At 37.4% G+C, this 17,742-nt stretch overlaps 4 protein-coding genes across 6 annotated transcripts in view; 2 read left to right on the plus strand and 2 right to left on the minus strand.

Annotated features, from left to right (window-relative positions):
• Positions 1 to 835: 835 nt before the first annotated feature.
• LOC125224979 lies at positions 836 to 2,202 on the minus strand. Its single transcript, XM_048128497.1, has 2 exons — positions 2,061 to 2,202; positions 836 to 1,982 (listed from the first exon to the last, which is right to left on the minus strand). Exons 1-2 carry the CDS (start codon positions 2,185 to 2,187, stop codon positions 850 to 852), a joined length of 1,260 nt encoding a protein of 419 aa, XP_047984454.1. The 5' UTR covers positions 2,188 to 2,202; the 3' UTR covers positions 836 to 849.
• Positions 2,203 to 2,281: 79 nt separating this feature from the next.
• Positions 2,282 to 11,162, plus strand: LOC125224839 (venom allergen 5-like). Its single transcript, XM_048128317.1, has 6 exons — positions 2,282 to 2,413; positions 4,103 to 4,261; positions 5,154 to 5,250; positions 7,840 to 7,969; positions 9,097 to 9,181; positions 11,005 to 11,162. Exons 1-6 carry the CDS (start codon positions 2,309 to 2,311, stop codon positions 11,020 to 11,022), a joined length of 594 nt encoding a protein of 197 aa, XP_047984274.1. The 5' UTR covers positions 2,282 to 2,308; the 3' UTR covers positions 11,023 to 11,162.
• An 86-nt stretch (positions 11,163 to 11,248) lies between these two features.
• Positions 11,249 to 17,533, plus strand: LOC125224653. Its single transcript, XM_048128081.1, has 4 exons — positions 11,249 to 11,457; positions 11,554 to 11,730; positions 11,828 to 13,342; positions 17,520 to 17,533. The coding sequence occupies exons 2-4, from the start codon at positions 11,565 to 11,567 to the stop codon at positions 17,531 to 17,533; spliced, it is 1,695 nt and encodes a 564-aa protein (XP_047984038.1). The 5' UTR covers positions 11,249 to 11,457; positions 11,554 to 11,564.
• Positions 13,202 to 17,742, minus strand: part of LOC125242650 (cell wall protein PRY3-like) — a 29,378-nt gene continuing 24,837 nt past the window's right edge. For all 3 annotated transcript variants that reach the window (XM_048151491.1, XM_048151490.1, XM_048151489.1), the window contains one exon: positions 13,202 to 14,116. The gene's annotated coding sequence lies outside the window, so the exon portion shown is untranslated. The remainder of the gene's footprint in view (positions 14,117 to 17,742) is intronic.

A 17,742-nucleotide genomic window follows, 5' to 3' on the forward strand; every position in this document is an offset into this window, starting at 1 on the left:
ACGCGAACAGTGTAACTGGCATATTTCACTCATACAAACATAGTACGCGTTCACTCACGAGCTTAGACTGTGTGCTAGGAACGCGCCTCTTTTACATATTTGATCGCCAGTGTCCGAGGTGTGCCAACGTCAACATCGCTCGGCTTACGCTTTATAAGCGTAGACTTCCCTATCGCTCTTCTGAAGTGGCACGACAGAGATAGACTGCGTTTCGATCACTACGTAGCATCAACGATTGTCTCTTCGGCTAGACCGGCAGGGGAGCAGAGTATTCACTTTCAATTTGTTTCTTTCCTCGGTGTGATATATCTATGCAGGAACCACTGAATTATTCAAGCACCTTCTTCATAGGCTTGTGGCAATAATGTTGCCCCTTTGCTTCTTCTCGTTTTATCATTGGATTTTGGTCGCGTTCAGTTACATCTATACATGTGAACAAAAATATCCAAAGACGCCTATCATAAAAAAATCATCATCCTCCTTGCGTTATCCCGGCATATGATCATAACATAATTTAGGTACATGATTTTCGTGCGTGTTTGATACAATGCGACTCATTACCAGTAACCAGTTTATGACTATTTGTGATGGATGGAGTAATTGTGGATGTTATTAACTCAAGTTAACTTACTTCAGCACCATTTTGTAAGTTTGGAACAGCTTTTGCCATTGCTTTTAAGCCCTTTTAAAACAGACACTTTTCTCCGTTGCATTAAACCAAGTTTTTTTTAATCACCGTAAGATAAAAGCCAAAGCGAGGCAGCATTATAATAAAATTACTCATCGAAAAACGTCTATAGGTTTTACCTATCCTATCTCAATATAAGAAAAATCGTTTGTAGAGAAAGTTTATTCCAAGCCAAAACATAACGACATTGTCGATAACAATTTTAAAAGTGATATAATGAGTGTGAGTATAAAAATATTATATCTACACGAGCTTACAGAAGAATCACAGTAGCACTCCTTGATGAAATCCTTATCATTATGAATTTTCAAATCCTTTACAATTTCTTTAATAAGTGCATCTTGATTAACATCATAAACGATCCCTTTTGTAGGATCTTTCTTACTGTCGTGATAATACTCGTTATCATCGTAAGGTCTTCTTTCACGGCTGTTATCTTCATAATATAAATCGTCGTCTGTACGCGTCGTGAGTTTACGGCATTTGTGTTTGTATTTGCGGGGAATTTTCAAATCGCTGAATATCGGTTGCGGATAGCTAATTGTATATGGAACCAACGGAGCTTCACTAGCAAAATATGTATAGGGTAAATAAAATGGGTAGAAGCTGTATGGATTAGACGTTATAAAGTCTGGCAATGGCTGACTCTGACTGCAAGAGTGGTTCGTTACAGGTGCAGTGCCATAGCGAGAACACTCGTGCGCTTTGGCGTTCGGAGTCGCGTGGGTACATCTCTTTTTATTATTGCTGGCGCCCGCGCATTTGCATGGACTTGATGGATTAGTTTTACACTTACGCTTTTCTTTCACTCCAGGGTCAGATAAACTTCTCATCCCGTTGACTTTGCTGTTAATTGGTATACTTTTTGAAGATTTATTAATTTCTTTTTTTAACCCCGCTTTATTTCGATTTGGTCTGTTATATTCAGCCAGTTGATTTGCGTTCAATTTAAGCAGTGCTTTGTCCGATATCGCTGATGGATCTAAGTATTCATCCGATTCATCGTTGTTTTTTGTTTCGATACTAATGAGCTTATTTTGATCTATTATGTCAACATTCCTTACGTTATTTATGTGTTTCAAGATAGGCCATTTTTGTTTTATTTCGGGAGCAGGAGTAATCAAATGACTTTTACTTGAATGGGTTAAAGGCGTTTTAGAACTGTCTCTTTGGTCATGCCTGTGCTCCGCTAAAAGTAGCATTTCGTCGCTAAGTAATTTATCAAAAAAATTGGACTTTAAATCATTATGAAGATTGCTTGTTTTATGGATCGTTCCTTCAAGTTGAGCAGCAACTGAAAAATACGCATATTACAGACCGTGTAACGTTTTAATAAATGTGGAACGTGAGAGGAAATTTACATCAAGTTTACCTTTTGAGTTGGAAATTTCTTCGTGTTCTTCTACATAATTCGTACTCTTTATGGATCTGTGGGTAAAACAGTTTATCTCCGAATGCGTAAAATATGCAAACACTAAAAAATAGAATACAAAAAACATAACAGAAAATGGACATTTTACTGACACCAGTTGAAAGCTGGCACGTCGTTATAAAGGGAATCTATTAGGCCGTGTTTGACAATTCTTTTGGATAAGGTATTTGGTTTTAGGATATTTTATTATGATAAATGTAAAATTACTCGTGTTGTTTTGTGTTAGTAATTTTGGTGGGTGTTTCTGTGACTACTGCAGGGTATGTCCGAGTCACACGCTGTGCATGTATAAGGTGGGTCAACTGGGTCAATTACTTGATTAAATAGGTAGTGGCTTGTCGGGGTATCCGTATCAGCCAAACCCTGCATTTCATATAACGTCACATGTGCACATCATGCAGTCACGTAACAGTTAACATAATGCATATGAATATTTGTAGGTATGTTTGAAAGTCAAGTAAATTACAGTTAAATTCGATTTACGAGTATGTAAGTATGCTACAGTAAAATGTATAGCGTAATTAAACATTTTCTTCTGGTGTTTCACCTGTTGAGCAGCAATGTTTTGATTTTTATTGATTCAAAAAAAACATATTTAAAAATAACTAGGAAACACAACCACGCTCTCGTAGGTAGGTACCTCAAGTTTCCCGAACTGAAAACTTTCTTAATCTCCTGGCTTTTCAGAAAACTCACGTTGCAAGACTCGTGGTTTTAATTTGTACTGAAGAACCTTTTCAAGAAAGTTTTCATTTGGAAACCAAACAAAACGAACACTTTCTTCATTTATCTTTCATCAACACTGAATAGATGCAAAAACCTCTGCATTCTTATATGCCCGCATTCGTCTTATAAACAACTAGCTTTTGCCCGCGGCTTCGCTCGCGTTAGAAAGAGACAAAAAGTAGGCTATGTCACTCTCATCTCTTCAACTATCTCCACTTAAAAAATCATGTCAATTCGTCGCTCCGTTTTGCCGTGAAAGACGGTCAAACAAACAGACATACACACTTTCTCATTTATAATATTAGTATGGATGTGCTGACTCAGATTCAGGTTCCGGATGTCAAAGTTGATTCATGCAGATTAGGCCATGCAATAAAAAGGTTTAGAGGGCAAGGAACAAAACTTGACTTTGTAAGTTTGTATGGGAGCGTAACATATCCCAAGTCGACTGCCGAGAGGCGGGTCTGAAGGTTCCATTCTTCGAGTTTTGCTTATATCTTGAAAACTATGCATTCTAGTGACATGTAATAAATGAATGAAAGCTGATTGAATTTGCTACAAGTTTGTTTCTGTAAAATTTTCGATATCTTATACAAGGTGCTCGCGAGGAACCCATATAACTTTAACGGCATATTCTTGGTCACATTTTAAGACTAAAATTTCATATAAACTTTTCTAGATTTCGTCTAGTTTCAGAGTTATTGCCAATAAAAAAAAAACATTTCCATATTGTTACTCAGAAAAGGTCTTCTTAACGGCGCTGATGCGCAGTTGTGGAGCATAGTCTCACAGTAGTCATTGATAGATGTCAAAATGTGACAAGAAAAACTTAAAAAAATTTGGTTTTTAGAAAAATAAATTAAGGAACTCATTTTAATTGCCAACTTCATGGATAAAAAATACTTTATATGTGAAAATACGTCCAAACAAGTAAAAAAAAAAATTTGCGAAATTTTTTAAAATTCTTTCTTTTGGCCTCAGAAACGTGTGGTTCAAGTTATGCGGGTTCCTCGCGAGCACCTTGTATAGTTTAAGAGATATCTACTATTGAAAATTTTATTGGGGGTCAAAATTTAATGTTGATATCTACACCATTCAAGCTTCCATGCCGTATTTAGTATCACTTTCGTATAAATTGGGAGCTTCTAACTAATCTAAACAAAGTTACGGTCAGAAGTTTTGTTCCCAACATTTCCCTCTACACCGCTTATCAATCATTCATTTCCTGACCTATACGTATTTATTTATTTCCACAGAGACCCGGACCCGGTCCACATTGCAGATCGTACGACAAGACGGCTTTGATAACAAAAGAAGATGTCGAAACGATCATCAACAAAATCAACCAAAGGAGGAATTTTGTCGCTCTCGGCTTGGCCAGGAACTTGCCTAGTGCGGCCAATATGAATCACATGGTCAGTCCATACATCAGTAAATGCGGGTTATTTGTATAAATAAAATATATGGCGATGCTATGCGAGGCGACGCGACGAAAGCAAACCTTCGATATCTATGGACGTGTCTTACGCCGTGTCTTGCGTGGGCGACGGTCGCGCGACCGTCGCCGTTACGTCTCATACTTCCATATCGATAAGGTTTGATTTCGTATGCGTCGCATCGCCATCGCGCGACCATCGCACGCATCGACGCAAGCCACGGCGTTAGGTGGGCGACGGGCACGCCACAGCGATGCGACGCGACGAACTAGCGATGAACATGCGAATGTTAAGCGATGCGATGCGATCAAACCGCACCACCTGTATGCGGCATACTGATAATTTAAATTCTTAACCCGGAAGCATACACGTAAATATTTTCTCGATTCATCTTCCGATAACCGGAAATTTAGAAATAGAGAAAATTAAACGATTAGTGGCTAAAATTGGGCTAGGAACCTGTCACTGCAATATCTCGGTTTCGTTTTCTTTCAACACCTTCATTGCTAAGAGTGGGACTGAAACGAAGTCAGTTTCATATCAAACACTGATTTAAACATTCACAATTTTTATACACATTTAAAATTGCAAACGGCAGTTTCACATACCTTTAGGCATTTTCGCGAAAAAAGATTCAAAAACGTATTTTTCCAAATTAGGTAAATTTAATGTTTTTCCTACTCAGAATCACGAGCCCTTTCGATCCTACTAAGCAGAAAAAAGCGTCCCCAATTTAATTTTTCCACTTAGTTACCTACTATTTTCAAACACTTTTTTCAGCGGTTACAAAGTGTATTGATGTATATATGAATCAATCTTTGTCAAGATCATGCATTTAAGGGATAATCAGTAACTATTTTCTTTATTACAGCGCTGGTCTGAAGAGCTTGCCATATCTGCCCAACGGTGGGCAGACCAGTGTGACTCCGCAGTCCGCCCTGACAGGAAGGACCTCTGTCGTGATTTGGGTAAACAATAATTTACATTAAGTAGATAAGTACCTATTTATTTCGGTGAACGAAAACATCGTAAAGAAAGCTGCAAACTTCTGCGAAGACATTACGAAGGACTAGACCGAGCCCTCTCATGCGTGAGAGGAGGCCTGGTGCCGTAGCCGAATGGCCAATACGCAAGAGCGATAGAGATAGATGTCTACGAGCGTTTCGTTTCGTGAGCGTTTGAGCTATTCGGCTACGTACAGTCGAGTTCATAAATATGTGTACATTTTTTCACCTTATTGCAACGAGTTAAAGTGAAGAAATGTACAAATATTTATGAACTGGACTGTACCCAGGCCCCGTAGTCGAATGGCATTTCTGCGACGCGAAACGAAATCGAAACGCTGGAGAAAGGTAGTCTGGCTCTGTCGCGCCAATCGCAAGAGCGATAGAGACAGATATCTACGAGCGTTTCGTTTCGTGAGCGTTTGTGCCATTCGGCTACGTACCCTGTACACAACAGTCGAACGTAGATAACTATTCTAGTTTTTTCCCGCGACTTCGCTCGCGTACTAAAAGTAATCTCGTTCAGACGTTGAACTTTGATCCCCACTCTCTTAGGATGTGAACTTTGAAAAACCCTGTCTTAGTGCTCCTCTACACCTAAGACCGTTTTCACATTATCCAATCCGATATCGGAAGGATTTCAATAGAAAAAATCCAAGATGGCGCCTGTAATGTATGGGATATCGGTCCGACATCCGATATCGGATCGGATAATGTGAAAACGCATGTATACGGAACCTACGTGCCATGGAAACTAGGACCAGCGATTTCGGCAGTGCGTTGATATGTCAGTCAGTCAGTCAGTTTCTTCTTTTCTAATTATTATTATTATTTTCCTGATCCTGGCTGGTAATTGATCAAAACGCATTTATATTTAGTCACTGAATAGTCACTCAAATCAGTGACTTCCAGTCGAGTCAGTCTTTTAGCTGTCTCTTGTAACGTTAATAATAACTTTAAAATCTTTAAATTGTGTCAAACTGAATCATTACCACAGAATATATAATAGTACAAGTACAGAAGGCCCACTGCTTTGATGTTCACGAAATGGCGCCTTTTTAAATACCTACAAAATTCTAACAAAGAAACGAGCCGCACGTGCGCTGCGTCGGACGATAGGGTTGCCTATGGTTTAAAACGAATTAATACTCAAATAAAATGTTATACTATTATATTCAAGTCTTGGGTACTTTCTACGTCTATATATAGTATTTATATATTTTTGTCCCAACATCACAATCCTTACTGAACTTTTCCGTGGGACTTAATCAATAGTAGATCTGTGTAAGATTGTCCTTTATTATTCATGACGTTTATTTCACTAAGCATTAAGCATTCCACACGCGGACGTCGCATATGAACCTTAAAAAATAAATCGCGATGTAAAGTAACAATAGAAAGTCCGAACGTGCGTTCTGTGAGAACGCGCGTCACCCCTGATTAGGCCGCGAACTCGCGGCCGCCAGCATGTACTTGTAGCGCGGCTATAGAATCGCGGAGTGAGCCGCCCCTGTCATTACCCAGTATCAAGGAACATTTATATAGGATTTACATACTTCATACTATAAGAATCGTACCTCGATTTTTTAGCGCCACATGACGCCTACAATTTTTTTTTTCAAATGTGTATTGACGTGAAATCATGATTTGTAGCGGGGGTGCGCGGGGAGTGAAGGGAAACCCAAACCGAGGTATAGAAAGACTTATATTGTTAGAGCCTTTACAATGACGACGAAACTGACGCGTTCGGCTCGTTCCCCAACCAGTTAGTGTGAGAGTGTGAACTGGAGCGGAAGCACGTTTGCTAGACGTTACTTTTCTATAGTGCGTAGTTCCACGAGGGAAGCAGGGGACCATAGAAAAGTATTGTCCGTAACTATGATTCGATACATATCAGTTCGACTTCTTCCTCTGCCGCAAAAGCGACGGGGCGGCCTTCCCTGGTGCATTAATCACCACTGAGGCGGTGGCTGGCGCGGTCCCATTACCATGGGCCGGGCGTTACCAGTCATTTTATGGACTGGTTGATACATATCAAGTTTCAACCGGCGAGCCTAACCAAATCGGGAAAAATCTTAACACCGCGATGTACGAATTCTATGGGATGCGGTCAGCGCCATCTAGCGGGTTCTTTGGTAACTAAACCGGTGTCTCCGCTCGGCGTCTTGGACGCTAGTAGGTCTGCGTTCGCTGCATGCTTTGTATGTGTTACAGATTTTAAATAAAGAAATATATCATTTGTTCTTATAAAACATAAAAACACGCAAAAATATTTGGAGAAAATTTGATTTTGGCCACTTCCAGGCTGCGGACAGCGCCATCTAGTTTTAAGCATAAAAGGCCCATACATTTCAGGGGTACGCTTTTTTGTATGGGCTTTGTCAGTCCAGTATTAAATCATTCTTGCTAGTAGGTACTTATTCATTCGAGGAATCGATAATTGGACACTTTTAAATTGTGCTCGACTGTGAGCATTGTTATACAACAAGCAAAATTAAGTCTTAGTTACAAAGTAATGTATTTAGAAAATAAATAAAATTACTGATGTTACAGTGGATTCCAAAGTCGGTCAAAGTATTGCTACTGTGATGGGTCTATCGCCTGGTTTAAGCGTAAAAAGTTTCGTGGAAATGTGGTACATGCAAGCTTTAGACTACAACGGAAGCGTCACCTATTACAACCAGTAAGTATGTAGCAATTATTTTTCCCCTCACTAGCTCGGAAACACGTGTTTTGTCCTTTAACACCAGCGAGTAAAAACGCATTTTATCCAGTAGTGGGTAAAGTAATTTGACCTTGAATAAAGTCAAATTAACTGCTTTAAAATTGATAAAAGTAGGTGAATCTAGTAATAAAGATGATTTACCACCTGTGGAACTACTGGAAGCAGTGATTAACGCATTTTTTGCGTCGTAGTTTCCTCGCTACAGTGAGGGGAAAAGTTTTGTGTTACACTCGGGTGCAAATGTATTTTACTTCTCGTGTGTTAAAAAAACTTCTCGTGTGTTTCAATCCCACACTCGGCGTTAAAATACAACTTTGCCCCCTTGTATAACAAATAACTATTACATTTATATATAAAGTCATACCTACGTCACTCGCTCGCGGTCGTGCGTTAAGTTTTACCTACGTAGTAACTTTAGTATTAGTTTAAATAAAGTTACTTTTAGTATTAGTTTAAATAAAGTGTAGGTATTTGTCGTTTTGCGGGTGAGTGAAGGATCTAGTACGTTAGTAACTTATTAATAATTTGTAGTCGTACTTGCACTCCCAAAAGGAATAGACATATCACATGAAACTGATCAAATTTCTTTGTTATTCCTAGCAACTAAGGGGTTGAAAGAAAGCAAACATTGTGATAGTACTATATAGTAGTCTACTCATAACTATCCACAGTACTATCATAGACTTCTACAACATCAAGGGGGAAAGAGGGTAGTGAAAATCTCCTGTTACCACATATTTTGAAGCTTTAAAAGACTAAAATTCAGGAACAAAATATTGCCAAATCATTCTTACTACTTTATTTGATCTTGTCTGCATGGCTGAAGTTTTTGAATTGACTGTGTTTGCTTTATTTTTATTTATTTATTACATACACAAAACTTTCAATAACAGGCCCCGTAGCCGAATGGCATCGACGCGACACGAAAACGAAACGCCGCGAAAGGTAGTCTGGCTCTGTCGCGCCAATACGCAAGAGTGATAGAGATAGATACGAGCGTTTCGTTTCGTGAGCGTTTGTGCCATTCGGCTACGCACCCTGGGCACCTAATTGATTTAAGAAACCATATAAATATGAAATTTCAGGTCAGAGGGTCGAAAAACTGATGATTTCACACAACTAATCTGGGCAGAAACGACGCTTGTTGGTTGTGGTAAAGCAAGATTTAGTGTGAGTATAGCAACACTGAACAATTTATCATTCAGTTTCTCAAAATATGCCCCTTAAATAAATATTATTCGGTACCTTTGTGCATGACTGATGCTGGCCTCAATTTGTTGCCTTTCCTATGGCAAATCTTATGGCGTCAAATTAGTTTCAAATGGCCGCCGCTATAGCATAATTACCCATAAGATTGAGCTGTATTTCGTCACTAATTTGAAAAAACTTGTATCTTCTTCTGTCAATGAAGAAAAAATGTACCTAACAAGTATCAAAGACATAATGTAACTCCGTATAGACAGCTACAGTTAAAGAAAAAAAAACCGGGCAAGTGCGAGTCAGAGTCGCTCACCGTGGGTTCCGTACATACTTTCAATAGGTTAAAATCTCAAGTTTCTCAGATAACTCTAAAGACTGTATACAGTATGTACTAATGATAAGTATTATTGTGTACACGCCATCTCTCGGTGAATTCGCTAACTAATTTGCGCGTCCTGTATAGTATGTTGGTTTTTCAGGGATATTTTTTTATAATGTTAACCGATTTCGGCAGTTTTTATTTTATTTTAAAAGAAGATATTTTACGTTAAATCTCGTATTAATTTCAAGAACGATATACATCCGTAAGAGTGTTTAAATTGAAAGTTAATATTTGAAATGCTTTTTGTTAATAAAAGAAAAAAAATTCAAAATACAGACATGATTGTATTTTTCCTGTAATATTTAGCCCTATGACCAATGTTTCGTAAACTTTTCATAATTTTTGTTGGTAAACTTTGGAGATAAGCGGGGGGGCGGTATTTTTTTCCACATTTTCCTTCAAATTGTTTTTTTCCCACAACAAAAAAATATATAAAAAATTGTTTTGATATGTACAGTTTAAGCTCTTTCTAACGATACTTACCCCACTTTATCTAGTAACTCTACATTTGCAGTTTGCCCCTTCCATTTTAGCAATTTTCTATAATTCATATTAATAAATTAAAAAAAATATACCTTCAATTTGTAGAGGTTAACTATGTTTTTAACTATTCCAAATTTCAAATCGATAGCATAAGTAGTTCTCGAGATATTTAGTAATGTGACAGACAGACAGACGGACAGAGCGGCATCATAAGGGTTCCTTTTGTACCTTTTTGGTACGGAACCCTAAAACGTAGCTTAGAACCATATAGAAAAAGGTACGGTGGCTTAGATGGCGTTAGAGCTTTGGGGGATGCTCGGCTAGATGGCGCTAATATTAATATTTGACATTTTAACACATATCAAGGTATGAATATGAGCCAAATTGTCAAAACTGAGGTTTAAAAGTTTTAAGCTTGTGTCGAAAGATGGCAGTCTATTCACTGGGATTACATAATTATTTTACTTTGACAGTAACTCTCTATAATACTTGATCCTCTTTGAAAGTATGTATGGAATGCATATTAGATTTACTGCTTTTTAACTTTGAGAAGGAGTACGAAAAAAAACGAGATTTTTTATACGAGATTTTTTCAAAGTACCTACTTTGTGACGATTTGTTACAATCACCGTACTCCTTGCACGATGCACATAGTTTCATCAAACCATGCCAAAAATTTAACCTAAACAACGTAAGAACCTATAACGTTATAATGTATATAACATATCAAGTAGTAGAATATGAGGCACGTATTGTACTATTTTTTATACCAAGCCATTGGCGACGAAAAGGAGAAAGTTGCAAGATTTTTAAAACTTCATCATGTATCTAATATTTGATGATTATTAATCAATAAAATTAAGATCACAAGGCTGGAATAAATTGTGAATGTGGCCATTAAACTAACATAATAATACTTTTCAGATAGACGACAAAGGCACGATGATAGACAGATTCGTTTGTAACTTTGCTCCCAAAGGAAACGTACAAGGGAAACCAGTGTACACAATTGGATACCCGGCCACGCAATGCAAAGAAAACTCTCATAAAGATGAAACATTTGCCGGCCTTTGTAAATCTGTGATCGAAACACGTAAAATGTTCAGATATTTACTTAATTCTTGGAACGCGTCTCAGAAAAAGTTTACTTGGTCTAAATGTTTCGTTCCTTGGTCAAAGAGTCCTTAATGGAGATAGAATTTCTTTTGGAATTTCAGAAAGTATTAAAGATGTCCGGAATATTCAACAACTATTTAATTATATTTGGCCTATTCGGCCTTTTTGCCGAGTTTTCCGTACAAAAGTATCATTTGGGGCATCTGTACATTTACAGTGTATGGCCCATGGCCCATAACCGAGGCTAAAAATAAATTAAACTTAAGTATATCTCATTAACTATATATATAAATGTTGACGCTTAAATTTGCATGAGTAAGAGCATTTCGAGATAATAAATAATGCATCTGTGTTATTTTAGCTAAGAGAGCAATGGCACCAAAAGAAAGTCTGCTCAGAATCATTAACTTAACTAAAAATCCAGTGAAGGTGGATATCGACCCACTTCGACTAGATTACAAAAACCGAGAGGTGAAACAAGAGAGATTGAATTTTATGAGACATCAGAATTTAAGACATATCCCCAATAGCACACGCGGTAAGGAGATTTTAGAGACAGATCCTGCTGGTTTATTTTTCTTCTCATGATTTTCATTGCTTTTGTAATAAAAGAATATAATTGTTTTCGTTTCCAGGACTCATACACCATATAACAGCAGTAAAGCAACCAAATATTCAAGGACTATCAAATAGAGTTCCTTTGCATGATGTTATAGCTCGTCAAAATCTTTTAGGACATTCTCAAAACATTTACGGTGCCTTCTATAGGACGAGACCTCCAATAGATCATTACAGAAGGAATTATTACATTAAAGACGTGGTCAATCCTGATTATTATGATAACCCTAATTATTTTGATGCGCATTGTACTCGTAAGGCAGGAATTGATCATAATAACAACGCGTGCCATTATGCCAGTGAAACAGGCCAACCGCAATGTAGTCGTAAAGCCAAAGAAAGAAATGAATACATACTAACATCTCCACCTTCCTGCAAGAAAAAAGACCATGCAACTATGAATGAATGTGACTCACAAAAAATTACTTGCTTGCTGAATCCAGCCACCACTATAAGTAATTGCAATTACAATTGTCATTGTCTTAACATTGAGAATCCAGGCTTAGAAAATCGTCGACGAATTCCAGGAGAATATATGTACTACGATTACCTTCCCAGCTTAGCTCTTCGAGGTGGGGAAGACTTCGAGGGTAAAGTACCTGTAAAGTATCATAGGAACTCAATTGCGACGTTGCCTAATGACCAAACTACTGGCCACCATAAAGTAGATTACTTTACCCAAGACATAAATATACATAAGCAAATAACAAATACACAAAAACCGTTACGAAAGAATTATCGTAACCACCATCTCTATTTTGTAAATCCTAAAGTTAGGCCAAAAAGACACGTGAAAACAGAATTCTCACAATTTTGGAAAATAGATGTTTCGGCAAAACGATCAAAACGAAATCCAAGATATACGACACTGCGAAACATTCTAAAAAAGAAATTCAGAAACATTGAAACTACTGCAGAAACCATAACAATACCAGGAAAAGATTTCAAGGAACATCATCATAAAAGTACAGACAGATCTTTATCGTTTGAGGAGTTACTGAATTTTAGAAAAAACTACGGTGGGGAATTTAACTTCAGCATAAGAAGAAAAAACGATAAAAAAACTACTAAACCTACAACTACGAAGCCTAAAACCACTAAACCTACAACTACGAAGCCTAAAACCACTAAACCCAAAACTACTAAATCCAAACGTAAACTCGCTGATGTATCAAATACAACTCAATCCATACCAACTACACCAAGTATAGAAATGACTATAATCGGTAGTTTTTCTCCGCAAAGCGCATGTACACGTAGAATTACATGTACGTGGACGATGCCAAAAATTACTGACGCGAATGGTAATATCATTAATAATGGTGGTGGGGGCGGTGGCGGAGGAGGTGGCGGAGGAGGTGGCGGCGGAGGCGGCGGAGGCGGAGGCGGAGGCTTCCCGAACGGCAGGACTCCGTGGGGACACGTCGAGAACTGTACCCGCAGGTACACTTGTAGTCGCATGTTCTACGACCGCAACGTACAAGCAAGCGATACTGCTGCCGGGGACACCACTCTCCCAGACGAAGATTATTGTGAGCGACGAGCACTCGACGTTAGACAAAAAGATTTGCACGAGACCGAAACTCTGCAACCTTTACATCGTTTTAAACACTCTGAGCCTTCTCTGGTTACGCCTTCAATGAAACATGGAATTACTGGAGAACCGTATGCCTATTGCCCATGCACCGATCAAAAACCAAGAATAAAAAGGAGCCACAATGTCATGTCATGTATACACAAGGAACTAAAAGAAGATAAAGATTATAAATCGAAGAAAAAAGAGGTCCCTGAAAATTTATTGATGTTAGCTGTTAGTAAAATCTTAAAATCGTGGGAAAATATTCGTAATAACAAGCACAAAAAGACTCGTAGTGCGGCGTGCCATTGTAATGCAACTGCAGAACCGACATGTGTGTATAGAAGTTTCATATTTATATTTTATGTTTTTTCACGCTTACTAAATTAAACAAATTTATAAATCCTGTACTTGTTTATTTGTGTTCTATAACATAAACAATTTACAACGGGAAATATAAGCATTGATACTAGAGGGGCCAATGTAATACATTTACTGCGGGAAAAAATGTTATTATATTCTAATACAAATGTTTCCACTTCACTGTTATATTTTACCGGTGACTGAATCTTATGAAATGAAATATGTTTCCCATTAGGGTGTTCATAAAATCGCGACATCATACTTATATCGTAGTCCCCAAAAATGTTATGTTTTTTAACATTTTTGTTTCTTCGTTTTTTCCTTTTTGATGGATTCGTTTCTTTTCTCATAGTCATATGACTCATGCCTAAAATATAAAATGTTTGATTATTAGGTTAGGTACATAATACATTAATTATTGAAGTGACTCTCTGTCTATGGCATAGGTTTTGATAATGTCTACATATCTACTAAACACCCCGTTTCTATAATTATAACAACCGGCCTAGCCGAGCCGAAATGACAATCTTTGACGCTACGGGGCGACCGAAACGCAGTCTGGCTCTGTCGCGTCAATACAGAATTCAGAAGAGCGATAAGGAGAGCAAGCAACGATACGATTACGAAGCCTAAGCGATTGTGACGTTGGCTAAGTATCCAGTTTTTTTTTAAATATGGGATAGGAGGCAAACGAGCAGACAGGTCGCCTTTACACCCGAAACATCAAAAGTGTTGGAAGTGCGTTGCCGGCCTTTAAGATGGGTGTACGCTCTTTTCTTGAAGGTTTGAAGGTCGTATCGGTCCGGAAATACTGCTGGCGACAATTAATTCCACAGTTTAGCTGTGCGAGGCAGGAAGTTTCTGGAGAAACGCACAGTTGAGGACTGCCAACCATCTAAATGATGGAGATGGAAATGTTGTTGTTAAGACGATACGGTAGGGGTCAATTCTCCATACAAACGCTCTCGACTGTTTCCTCCCTGGTTTTTGAAGATAAAGCAATGTTTTTTCAACACAGATTGTTATTATTTTTATGTGTGTCGGACCGTTTTGATTATTTTTGATATTCTGCTTTTTAAAGACTCTAGAGCCAATCAAAAATTTTCAAAAAAAGCCTTTTTCATTGTGGCGCAAAAAAAGGTGTGATACTCAAGATTGGTAACAATTAACCAAAACAGCTAAACGGTCCGACATAGATTATTTCATTATTATTCAGATTCTCAAATTTCGTTCCGATTGATTAAGTTTTGAAGGAGGAAAGAGTCGAGAGCGGAACCTCGATTTTAAAGAATTTTTTGAAATATCTTTTCATGTGACGAGAAAGGTATTACGAATGAATGTTGAAGGAAGTAATGGGAGAGGAAAACCGAGGAAAAGGTGGACGGACTGTGTGAAAGATGATATGAAACGAAAACAAGTGAATGATGAGATTGATGAGATGACGGGTGATAGAGAGGTATGGAAGAGAAGGACATGTTGCGCCGACCCCAAATGACTGGGATAAGGGCAAGCGAATGATCATCTTTTGACTGAGTTGTTGTTAATGGACAATATTTTTTCGATAAATCTAGTTAATATAACACTTGTATACTTAACTAAAATTCCCAAGTTGAAAGAGGGGCTTCTTTCCATTTTAGCATTTTCGCTACCGTATCCTCTTAACACTATTTCTACACCGAGCAGAACAATGTAGACTTGTTCGAGAGATGGGTGCAAATTACAAATCGTCAATCATGATTATTCAGAATGTTATACTTAAGCCTAGGGTTGCAAAAAAACGGTTTTTTTTCTGGCTTGAAAAAAAAACATGAAAAAAAACCGTGAAAAAAAACAGTTTTTTTTCTGGAGTATGTTTTTTTTCTAAAGTACGAAATCTCAAAATTTGCAAAGTAGCTAATACTTTTATACGGTTTTTTAGACTTAATGTTAACTATTAAACGAATTTAATCAAATAACTTTAATTTCTGGTCTTATAAAAGTAACATTTACGAAATCTGTAGTTGGTAGTTATCACTATTTACTGTTGGCAACACCACCGCCTCTCCACGCTACACGCAGCATCGGGGATTCCCCAATAAACGTTTGTATACTGAATGTTAATTGAATTAAAATGTACGTTATTGTTATTGAAACACAACTCACGAAAAACCGTTATTGTCGTATTATTTGTTCATCTGAAAAAAACCATATTTAGAAAAAAAACCATGGTGCTCGGTTTTTTTTCATGTTTTTTTTTCATAATTCTGAAAAAAAAACATTTGGTTTTTTTTCTATTTACAACCCTAGAAGACTACTTCATTCCAGTGTTGGTGAGATTAATGTTATTTCTGATGTTTCGGGTGTCCGTCGGCAGCAGTTTACTATCAGGCGACCTGTCTGCTCTAACTAAGGCAACGTATAAAAATAGTACATTACTACAGAGGCAGGGACAAAGGCGGGCAACCCCATTTCCCGCCGAGGTATGTATAGTGCTTTTCTCAAACATGGTATGAAATAAATAAAGTCTACTGAAAATAGTAACTTTGGATGGCTGTATCTCCTAAACGGTGCGTCGTAGCGCAAAAATAATCGAATTTTCGTTCCCCTTTGATACCCCGTATACGCCTATAAAAAAACGAAAAGTTACAAAAAAATTCAAAAAAAAACGAAAAAATTTTTTTTTGTATGAAAACGCACCCAAAATCAAATATTGTCTAGGGCCCGTACCAGTTGCAGTTGGCACGTCTATAAAGCCCCTTATAGTTTTTTTTTTTAATTGGCTAAATACCTGGATGTTATGTCACAATTATCTGTGTTTGGAAATTAAAAAAGAAGACTTTGCCGGCCTTGGCCTGCAAGGTTTGTATGAAATTCCATTATCTATCAATCGTCCTAGCCGCACCTGCAACGTCATACTTCGCTGCCAATTATAAGGCACATGTATAACATCAATATTTCATACCATGTTTGAGAAAAAATATTTCTGCCGTTTAAAGAGTTATAATTCATTTGCAATTTCGTACAATAAGGAAACTTACGTCAATGCCCGACACCATTTTGGAAAATGCAGGTTGTCAATGTTATGTGTAAATTAGTTGAGATATGGCGATATTGTGCTTACCGGTAATTCCATGTCAGAGAGCGAAAAAATAGTACATTACATCAGAGGCCGGGAAAATGAGGATTTCCGGCCAAGTGGGTATATACGGCCGAGCGAGCGTGCGAGCGAGGCCGGATAGGGATACGAGGCCGGGAATCCGTTTTCACGCCGAGGCATGTATAGTGCTTTTCTCAAACATACAATGAAATAAAAAAAAATGCTCTAAAGGACAATATTTTATAAAAAAAAGTTACTTTGCAGGCCTAGGCCTGAAAAATAATATGAAATCCCTTTACAGTCCTCTCGAGTTGTTGCGCCCAAAAAGCGATACTTCCCAGCCCATTTTAAGGAACGTAAAGACAATATTTCATTGCATGTTTGAGAAAAATAATTTTTTGAGGTCATAATTTTCAAAATCTGGTTATGGGGTAATGTTCTTTGGCTCTAGACCTTACTTGAACCGACTTTTTTTTTAATAAACTGAGTTTAACTAAGTATGCCAATTTTTTTAAAGTTTAAAATGAGTGCTTTTTAAGATAATTACGTGCGTAAACTGAACTAATTAAGACTCACATTATATTCAAGGGATTTTTCTAATTATAAAAAGTAGCTGACATTTTTAGAAAAATACTAAAATAACATAATATTCAAAAAATCAAAAAAATAATTAAAAACTGAATATCTTTTTTAGGGGAAATAATATAATCTTCCCTCATATCCCTGAAAATCAAGGAATCCTGTTTTTTTTACTTCTGTAACTTTTATTTCATATTTCGATTACTAACTATAAAAAAATACGTTTCATTCGGACGTAACAAAAGTTACTGATTTCTTGAAACGCAAGTTACCAATGTTTTGCATGTTTATTTTCATAATTGAAAAATATTAAGATTCCTTTTTGCTACATAAACATA

This window comes from Leguminivora glycinivorella, chromosome 3 (genome assembly GCF_023078275.1).
Source record: "Leguminivora glycinivorella isolate SPB_JAAS2020 chromosome 3, LegGlyc_1.1, whole genome shotgun sequence".
In the NCBI taxonomy this organism is placed as follows: domain Eukaryota; kingdom Metazoa; phylum Arthropoda; class Insecta; order Lepidoptera; family Tortricidae; genus Leguminivora; species Leguminivora glycinivorella.